Genomic DNA, 10,410 nt, shown 5'->3' on the forward strand with positions numbered 1-10,410 from the left:
TTGTGTAACCCACCCACACCAAAAGACAATTCAATGAGACCTTGATGAGCATTGTGCTGAGGGTGTGTATAGGGAATAAATATTCAAATATACATCTGCATCAGTTGTGCACACATGTTGATTTCCCATGTTATTTCCTCCTGAAGAGAGCCAGGGGTTGTGGATTGTGATAAATATTGTGACATCAAAGACCCATATATTGGTGGGATGGAAAGCTATTTTAGAATATAAGAATATTTTCAATATTCAAATATATTTAAAAGCAGAATCAAACAGCCTGATATAAATGTAACTGATGCAGATATGGGCTGCCATAACTCAGAGAATCTGCTTTGCATGCAGAAGGTCTCAGGTTCAATTCCCAGCATCTCCAGCTAGAGCAGAAAGAGACAGCTGTCTGAAACCCAGTCAGGGCAGGCAATACTGAGCTAGATGGCTTCCTATATTCTGATATTTTCTCCAGCAAGGTGTTTGATCCAAAGACACAAAGAAGAGATAGGGATTTTAATCTTTATAATATGACTATTACAACAAAATAAGCTATACACAGAGTCCAAATAAAAGGATATTTTATGACATAAGAGAAATTACCCCAAACATTATAAAATAAGATAAACCAAAATATCAGGTAAGCTTGTTAAGTCCATACTCAAATCCACCTCACAGTTTCAGGCTTTAATTTAGCTCACTATATAATTTTGGAATAATTTTATTGGCCAAGTATATTTTCCAACATACTTGGAATCATAGATATGTAGATGCTGTATATAGATATGTCTGTCTGTCTGTATATATCTATATATACATGTAGATATATAGATATACATATTCTGTGACTGGAAAACCACAGCTTAAAAACAAACACATTTAGTGTTTGTTCCTTCTTTAAAACCCTGCTCTCACCCTCTGCCAGCAAATGGCTATTCCTTTAATATATATTTTAAGGACATAATCACTTCCTTCTGTGTTATGGAATTAAATCTACTGAGATGTTAAATTCAGTGACAAAATTCAAAATGTGGCCCCATTCCCATCTTCTGCAGCAGAGAAGGTGTCACTGAGACAGTACAGCACTGCCTTTTTTGATTTGGCAGTGCATAGCAGCAGTGAGGCAGAAAGCAAGAGGTACTTCATGATGTAGGAGGGATTTTTGGAAATGTCCAGGGATGCCTTGACAAGGCTAAACCAGGACAGCATCCTCTGGAGAATGGCCAGACCATTGGGTGCAGGGGTAATGTTGACACCACATTCCCCCCAAGATCCATCCAGAATTATGGCACATTTTATTCTTACCTTTCAACAGTTCTATTTACCCTGGGATTATTTCATTGTCTGCTCTGTCTTACTTCTCACTGCACTCTTCTCATTTTTGTATCTTCATGTAACCATGCCTACTGCTATCTCCTCCCATCTCTGTTTTTCTCTCCTACCTCCTTCAAATTCCGCCTATTAGCCGGAAAAGACTCCATCTAGCAGCGTTCAATCTATGGATCAGTTTCCGGCCGATAATCCTAGCAATAGTGCGTTCGAGGTGGACTGGCCTGACCAGCCCACTGAGACTAAGATCAGCCAAGTAAGTGAAAGTATTTGAAGTGATCATACGCTTGAAATTGTCTTGTTCTGGCTGGTGTGCTCTAGCACAAGCCTTACTCAGTTGTTATTCTTTGGAATGCATTAAGCCGGAACAAATTTATGGCCTCTTGCACCCAACACTCTTCCAAAGGAATTAGAATTTACCCATTCCCTGGGCACGATAGTAAAGCGGGGTATAAATAATAAATTATTGTGTTATTATTAAGGAGAAGGGGCAGGCAGACAGAGACTACAATCTCCCCTCCATCCAAACAAATAAAGGCTTACCCACTGCCTACCTGCCACTCTGATAATTTTCTTCTCTTTCTGTTTTCAATGTAGGGAAGTTTTTTTTTAAAAAAAAATTTGATGCTTTGATGTGTTCAATAGTCTGTTGGGGGCCTCCCAGTCAGATGGACAGCATATAAATAATAGAATTATTATTAAGTTCAACAATTCCTAATATGTTCAAGAGAGCTTTTGCTGTTAGAAGTGTAAAATAAAGCAAGGGTTGCTATGTCCTGCTGCATATGGGGTGGGATGGGAGTGAGGGGGAGATCGTGAGAATTTTACCTAGGCTTCATTTATCCTGCATTGCTGAGTTTCCCTGTTGTCAGAATGCATACGGGTTCCTTGTGTGTGGCTTTATTTTAATAGAGTGTGGCCCACAATTGTTTATACCGAGTGTGGAATATGTGTGTATTCTTTGGTATGAGTCTCTTGAAGTTGTTGGAATAAGCTGGTGTTTTTTTAGTGAGATTTCGTTTTTTGCACACTGACAATAAATGTTTTTGAAAAATTAGAGCATTTATCACTTAGCAAGTTTCATTCCTCCCCTACAAGGAAAAAAAGAATGCATTTTCTGGGGCTTGGTAGTCTAGAAAAAAGAAAATTAATGGGGAACATTTTGCAAGGTGTGGAGAAGCAGGATAGAGAGTACTCTCTCATCATCATCATCATCATACTTGGGATCACTTGATGATGTTGATGGGCAGAAGCCTTGGGACAGGTGGAGAATTATTAATACAAATTATTATTACTATTAAATACTTATTCATACAATACACCGTTAATTTGAGAAACCAACCAATCAAGACTAGTCCTTGATTGCTATATGAAACCTCCAGGTTTAGAGGTACAGTAGTATATCTCTGAATATTAGCTACTGAGAAGCAACATTGGGAGGAGGCTAGGAGCTGAATATTGGCTTCCCATATTGGCTAATGGGAAACAGGATGCCTGACTAGATGGACCACTGGTCGGATCCAGCAGGGCTCTTCATATGGAAGCTAAACAGAAATAGTTGCAGTTTCAATGTAAAATAATAGTGATTACTAAAAGGGTTTTGGAATACTAGACTCTCTCAGTCTTGTGCATCAGAGGATATCTATCCTGCATCATATTGCCTTTATGTAGTATGTGGCTTTGTAAGATTCTAGTTCAATACAGAGCCAGTTCAATTAGCTTTGTGCCAGTTCCATTGTAGTGTTTCAACAAGAAGACTCTATAATGACTTCTCTGTAGAGGCCTATTAAGAATAGTGCCATCTTGGACAATGGCTAGTCAAGTTGTTTAGTGCAGAGATCCCTACTGGAAACCTTTTGAGAGCAGTGCTTGGATGTGATATTACTTGTCCTAACTTGCCGATATGTAAGTTTCAATCAATGGTGGCAAGTGGTATATGTTCTTAAAGCCCTTGTAGACTAAAGGGAAATGTGACGAGTGTTCACTGGGAGATAGAATGGGCAGCTTTGATGATGTGAATAATATTCCTTTCTGCATTACCTACCCACCTGTGCCACTGCCATTTCCCTCATACTCCAATATGTAGATAAATAATATACATATGGGTCAGCATGAAAATGGCAAGCCCAGAAGAAAGCCTTATCTATTTCACTAATGGGTAGTGGGTATTATTATTACTATTATTATTATTCTAAAAAAGAATAATCATTATTGTGTATACCCCCATTGGTTTGCATGTGTTATTCTTCTGAAGGAAATAAATGTTGGTAACATCAACAAAGATTTCCCTGATCTTCTCAGTTCCCCCAGAGATGTGGGGAAGGGGGCAGCCATAGTGTGCCTGCCCAAATTCATGGGGGGGGGGGAGGAAGAAAAAAATGCACAGAAGTTGCAGAGCTTCTGTTCATAGATGAAAGGGGAGGGGGAGGCAGGAAGACAGAAATATTATTTGTATATCCACCATCCTTCAAGGCAATCATTGTTTGAAACTTCATGTAAATGCATTGAAAACTGTACTTCTATCTTTAACAAATGAATATAAATGGAGAGAAGCCAAAAAGCACTTAAAGTAGCATTTTGGAACTGTTCACCTCTTAGCAAGTCAGTTACTCTGTTCCATAGGCTCCATTATCAATCTTTTTTTGTTTTTTTTTTTTGTTTTAATCTCTGATCAATGTTTCTTTGTCTGCATTCACACAGCAGTTTATTTTGTTTCCTTGACATTTCCCTAACATAATTTCTGCATTATATTCCAGCTTTCACACAACGTTAAAGGCACTTCCAGAAACAGAGCGGAATGTAGCGTGAGTTTGGTGCTCATTTCTGCGTTATTTGCAAATGGATTTTTCTTCTTCTAGAAATGAGTGCTAAACTTGTGTTATAGTCTGCTTTATTCCTGGAAACGGTTTTTATGTCACCTGAAAGTTAAAATATATGGCAGAAATTAACAGGGAAACATGGGGGAAATATAATAAACTGCTGCGTGAATGCAGCCTTACTGTAAGATTGAGATGCATGCAATCCCTATTGATTAACTGCTGAGAGGTAGGAAATTGGATGGGTTCTCACTAGTCTCTTCTTCATTGGCCAGGTGGTGGCAGTCTTTGATAGGATTGATTCTCACTATATGCTGCTAACTCTGCACAGCCTTATGTGGTATAATTGATCAGCAGGGTGTATGCCATCTTCATATCTGATCTGATGGTCTATTATTTTAACAGCTGCTGACTTAGAACAGTGGACTTGGTGACCAGTTGACCAAAAGACAGCTTCTGTTGTTCTGTTGTTATAAGGGTCTGCTGTTATTAGGAAGCGCACTGCCAGATTTCATCAGACTTTCCTTTCCTAGTCCTGCAAGCAGGAATTTTGTCAGCCACGTTCAAATGTTTTACTCAAGGTGAAGTGCGTCATTTTTTGAAGCTTTGCAACTATGAAGAGGTACAGCAGTTTTTTCACAGCGATAAAAGAAACGGTAGAAACTATGCAGTCATGCGGAAGATAGAACCTTCTGGGCATACTGTTGGCTTATGTGGCAAATGACAGGGTCAGCGCTGGAAAACTTGAGATCATGAGATTGTTTTCAAATGTGAGGTTTTTAAATAGCTCTTGCTTCAAGCCGCTTTGTAGTGCAAATGCGAAACCTTCATTAGCTGGAGCATTTTCATAACCCAAGTTAACGCAAATAGTGCAGGAAACACCTCAAAGGTGCGCCTCCTTTGAACTTCACTCATGAAAAATATCTGAGATGGGTGAGATTGACCCACATAGCGCAACCACAAACACTTAATAAGCTGCTAACTCGATGAGCTCCAGGCTACATTCCAGCCCAGAGTCATTTGCTCTTCCTCAAAGTGGTACAGCTTAGATCTGTGCCAACACATGAACTTGGGATACCCAACTGGTGCCGATGCCCGGCTGTTTTAACAGTGCAGATGCTGCAGTCCAGCTAAGGACTCAAACTCCGCTCAGCACTGAGCTGCAGGTGCTCATAATTCCGGCAAGTCCTAAAGCTGTGGCAGGTCATGGTCTCCTGGGCATGCTGGGGTTCCAGGAGTTTAACTGGCTTTTGTGTTGCAGCCCACAGAAGCCGCTCCTGCTGGTGCTGAGGCAGCTGGCAAAGAAGCAGCAGCAGCTGGAGCTGAAGCAGCTAAAACCGAAACTGACTCAGGATCTGCCTCAGTAAGACCATAGGCAAGGGAGAGGGATGGTGGCGGTGGGATCTCTTTCTCCCATGTTGCTGGCACACAATATATAATCATAGTTTCACTTAACTCAGTCAGATGGGAACCCATCAAAGCAACACTGTTGTAGCTTCTGTTCTTCAAGTAGTACAGAATCCTTGATGGAGGGACCCAATTTGCTGGCTTGTGACTGTTGAACAAAGCCCTTTAATTATCTGTAGGTGGTCTTCCAGAATAAAAATCTCCCCTTTGATGCCAACAGCTAAGCTTGTAGCAGCAGCAGTTGCAAGTGGTCTGAGTCAGAAAGAATATCTCCACTGTTCCCCCAGTCCCAGTTAATCACCACCCTGGCTCTTTCATGTGGTCCAACAGCCTTTGTTGCTCTGACAGATCCCTCCAGGCAAATCATGAAGGCTAAAAGCACAGAACCCTTTCTCATTTCCCCTCCCTAAGTTTTGATTCCACTTTCTCACCATGTCTGGCTCTGCTAAGAAATTTGGCCAGAGGCATCAAATTTGTTGCTCTTACAAGGTCACTGAGTTGTTAGTTCTTGTGCATGAAAATGATGCTGAGGACGTAGAGGTCAGAATCCACCAAGAAGAAGACAGGTAGCAATTTCAGATCAAGGAAAGGGGGGGGGGGAGAGATTTAGAAGAACTTCTGCCTCTTACTATGAACCTATATCTCCTCTCACCCTTGTGACAGACACCTGCTGTGTGTTCCATAATCTTTAAACCGCCCTGATTTTCCCTCGTAATATTTGCCACTGTCTGTGATTCCCTTTTAAAAATTCCCAACCTGTCATGAGTCATTCTCTTCACCTTAATGACTACTCTGGGCCATTAATTGTAACATCCACGTGGTGGTGGAAAAACACACAATACATTGGGATTGAATTTCTGAATAATGGATTCGTGTCTAGCTATTATTTTGGGGTGAACCAGTTTAGTGCAGTGGGGTCTCATTTTGCCAAGTGTCTTGTTTCAAGTGTTCCTTGTTGTGTTTTCTTTACCTCCCTTCACTGCTATGGTTAGAGCTCTCTGCCTGCTGTAGTTGTGGAGACCTTCCCAGCCACAGTCAATGGAACAGTTGAAAGTGGAGCCGCTTCCGAAAGGGCTGACATGCCACCAGGTTTCCTGTTTAAGGTGAGTGTGAGGAAGAACATTAACCTCAGCCAGACACACATTCCACACTGATGGGCATTAAAATGAATTTGTGTTTCCTTGTAGGTTAAGTGAAGAGTAAGGGCAAGCCAAAGGGAAGAGACAGGATCATTTAGTACACCAGGAGACCTTGTGCATGCTGCTTGGGGGGCTTCCGACAAGTTAGGATCTGTTGTTTCCTCAATGTTAGCCATAAACATAGCCTTCTAAATAGTAGCAAAGAGGACTGTCAAAAGATGCATGAGCTGGACCATTTCTCCCCCCTTATAATTCTAGCACTGTCCCAGACATCTCTTTTTCTAACTTATTTGGCGAAATAACCAAAAGAAAACAACCGGATGTGTGTCCCCTTGTTCATACCCTTGGGAGAAAATCATCCTACCATAGAGCTTCTCTGGTTCAAAATTATTTATTTATATTTATTAAATGTCTATACAGTGGTACCTCAGGTTAAGAACTTACGGTAATTCGTTCTGGAGGTCCGTTCTTAACCTGAAACTGTTCTTAACCTGAGGTACCACTTTAGCTAATGGGGCCTCCCGCCACTGCCGTGCAATTTCTGTTCTCATCCTGAAGCAAAGTTCTTAACTCGAGGTACTATTTCTGGGAAAGCAGAGTCTGTAACCTGAAGCATCTGTAACCCGACATACCACTGTAATGTCATTTGTTTAAGGATCACAGTGGGGTTTACAATATAAAAACATAGAAATACATAACAATACAAATACAGTAACTTTGCAGGACAAGAGGAGGTGGGGTAGAGGATAGATAATCATGTTATTATTTCTTTGCAGGCACAAGCCATGCATGACTATGCAGCCACTGACAGTGATGAGCTACAACTGAAGGCTGGAGATGTTGTCCTGGTGATTCCATTTGACAACCCAGAGGAGCAGGTAAGGAGAGCATGTGGGATTTGTCATCTTCTTCTTTTTGTTTGCTTCACACACCCAGTGTCATATAGTATGTAGAAAACTGGATCTGAACCAGAAAGACTTTGTCTGAAAACCCCATTCTCCTGTGTGTGTGACCTTCAAACAGCCAGCAGATGAATGGAGATGATATCTTGCAAAACCAGAATCTCTGAAGTAACTGTCTGCTTGATTCTTTGGAATGATTAGTATAGAACAGGGGTGGCTAACCTGCTGCCCACAAGCCAGCTGAAGCCTACAAAGCTGTCTGAAAGGCCCTGCTAGCTCCTTACAAAGGCACCTCTTCCTTACTTTTCAAACCTCTCCTTTCACTCTGATTGGCTCCCATCAGCACAAAGGGTGAGAAGACTTCTTCTCAGTGGCTAAATCATGTTGTGATTGGGTGGCTCCTGGGTGCTGGAGAGGGGAACCCTGCTGCAGAAATAGTAGTGGGTCTTCAATCCCCCGCAACCCTATGTGCCTCTTGTGTGTCACCATTGCTAGCAGACCAGAGCACTCTAGAAACATTTTCTTATGCAAGGCCTCAATACCCTTTAGATACTCTTGATGCAAGAGCCACTTTATACCTCATGAGTGGAAATGACCAAGATGTAATCATATTCAGTTTTTCACAATAACAGCTTCCTAGGAGATGCCATTGTGTTGAGAGAGAGAAAGAGAGAGAGAGTGAGAGAGAGTGTTTTATTTTGTTCATAGACAAGCTCTCTTCCTAAAGTGATAACGGATTAGGAATACCTCTTCTTAGCAAATAGCACCTTTTAAAATGTATTCTCTTCTCTATTGTAGTTAGCTCCTAAGTGACTCTAGAGCAGGAGTGGGGAACTAGATTCAGGCAACAGGCTGGATCCCTAATTCCCCCATCCCCTGTGGGTCAACATTGACAGGTGGGCTGGACCTTACATGTGCAGCTAAGTACCTTCATCTTCAGATAAGGCTTGAATTTGTCAAATGCAAATTTCAAGACAGGCAAAAAACCAAAATCAATGGAGCTTAGGAAACATAATGGGTCATATTAAGCCCTGCTGTTCTATTCACGCAACAGACTTCTGCTTGAACACTCCTTGTGCACCATCGAGTCTACTCCAGAGAATTGTGGGAACCTCCAGAGCAGATTTTGGGTGCTCCTAGAGGGAAGAGAAAGTCCTGTTGCATGAGCAGAACTCTGCTTGCACAGCATTGCTTGCAAACCCAATGTATCCAGAAACAATAACAGAATTCTATAGCGCCTTAAAGGTAAAGGGACCCTGACCATTAGGTCCAGTAATGGACAACTCTGGGGTTGTGGTGCTCATCTCGCTTTACTGGCCGAGGGAGCCGGCGTACAGCTTCTGGGTGACTAAGCCGCTTCTGGCGAACCAGAGCAGCACATGGAAATGCCGTTTACCTCCCCCTCCGGAGCGGTACCTATTTATCTACTTGCACTTTGACGTGCTTTCAAACTGGTAGGTTGGCAGGACCAGGGACTGAGCAACAGGAGCTCACCCCGTCACAGGGATTCGAACCAGCAACCTTCTGATCGACAAGCCCTAGGCTCTGTGGTTTAACCCACAGCGCCATCTGTGTCTTATAGTGCCTTAAAGACTAGCAAATGTGTTGTGCCATTACCTTTCATGACCTAGAGTTCACTTCTTCAGACGCATTGAGTGTTTTCCTCAGCTGACAGGTATATATACCCATGAGGAGGAAAATTGAAAAGTTTAGTGAAAGCTCAAATGTATGCAAAAGAAGCACAGTGATTCTTCAAAACCACAATAATAGATGACAACAAATTTATCACCAATAAATAACTGATTGCCTTATTTGCTCAAGGTTGTGATCAGTGACCTAAGAGTCCTAGGCTGACCTCCTGCTTGTTTTTCACTCTGTACAAATCTTTTGTCTGCCTTTCCCTTTCTTTCCCTGGCAGGATGAAGGATGGCTGATGGGTGTGAAAGAATCCGATTGGCTTCAGCACAAAGAACTTGACCAATGCCGAGGAGTTTTCCCAGAGAATTTCACTGAGCGGGTGCAGTGAGGTCCTGAGGCTTCTAGGTGGCTTCTCTGCAATGAGAAAGCAGAGGTGTTTCCTCTCTCCCTCTTGCCCTGGGGAAAGTCTAAAAGTAATAGAGAGAATTTTAAAGGAAGAGAAGCCTAAAGGTTGGATTCTTCACAGAAAACAAGCTTTTAGAAGTCCATTGAATTCAAAGTGTTGTTATCAAATATATAGGTAATAAAGAAAGACAGGTTGAAAAAACAACAACTTTTCCCCCCTTTTAATTTGAACAGTGTTGGTGTTCAGGAGGTTTGCCACCAAAGTGGCTGCGTCATTTTGTGTGAGTTGGACTTAGGGTAACTGCAGCATCATAAGCCTCAAAATACTAACTGCCCCATTACTCTGAAATGACATACTCTTAAGTTTACCTTGTGGGAAGGTGTGGTCAACCTGTCTTGTGTCTGAGGCTGCTTATATGACATCCCCTAGATTTCAGACCCTGCACATTATTCACACCTGCTGCCATAAGCCCAATGCCTGTCATGCTGTTGAAAAGAAATATTTAGTGTACAGTGTTCACAAATTATGATTATATGTGTGTGTGTGTGTGTGTGCGTGTTTGTTCATCCTTGGGGGGGGGATGCAACAAGAACTGTGATTTTCTACATATAATGCAAACAAAATTACCTGCAGATGCACATCAGAATGAAAAAGGAGGAAGTGATGCCTGATCCAAAGCTCCTTCAAATATGTGTTTTGATATAGTATATTGTCACATCCTTTTATTTCTCCTTTAAAAAAGATACTGTAAAAGTGTAAACATGACTTCATTTTATTTTTTTGTT

General features: G+C 41.7%; 1 protein-coding gene across 26 annotated transcripts in view; it reads left to right on the plus strand.

The window, feature by feature from the left end:
* Window positions 1-9,829, plus strand: part of BIN1 (bridging integrator 1) — a 108,722-nt gene extending 98,893 nt beyond the window's left edge. For 18 of the 26 annotated variants that reach the window (XM_033161636.1, XM_033161645.1, XM_033161663.1 and 15 more), the window contains 5 exons: window positions 1,454-1,573; window positions 5,395-5,496; window positions 6,533-6,643; window positions 7,456-7,557; window positions 9,500-9,829. In XM_033161636.1, coding sequence (XP_033017527.1) covers window positions 1,454-1,573; window positions 5,395-5,496; window positions 6,533-6,643; window positions 7,456-7,557; window positions 9,500-9,607 — 543 coding nt within the window. In that variant the 3' untranslated portion in view covers window positions 9,608-9,829. The remainder of the gene's footprint in view (window positions 1-1,453; window positions 1,574-5,394; window positions 5,497-6,532; window positions 6,644-7,455; window positions 7,558-9,499) is intronic. The other 8 variants (XM_033161692.1, XM_033161779.1, XM_033161736.1 and 5 more) reach the window with 1 other exon arrangement.
* Window positions 9,830-10,410: the final 581 nt, after the last annotated feature.

Source organism: Lacerta agilis, chromosome 1, assembly GCF_009819535.1.
Source record: "Lacerta agilis isolate rLacAgi1 chromosome 1, rLacAgi1.pri, whole genome shotgun sequence".
Classification (NCBI taxonomy): Eukaryota; Metazoa; Chordata; class Lepidosauria; order Squamata; family Lacertidae; genus Lacerta; species Lacerta agilis.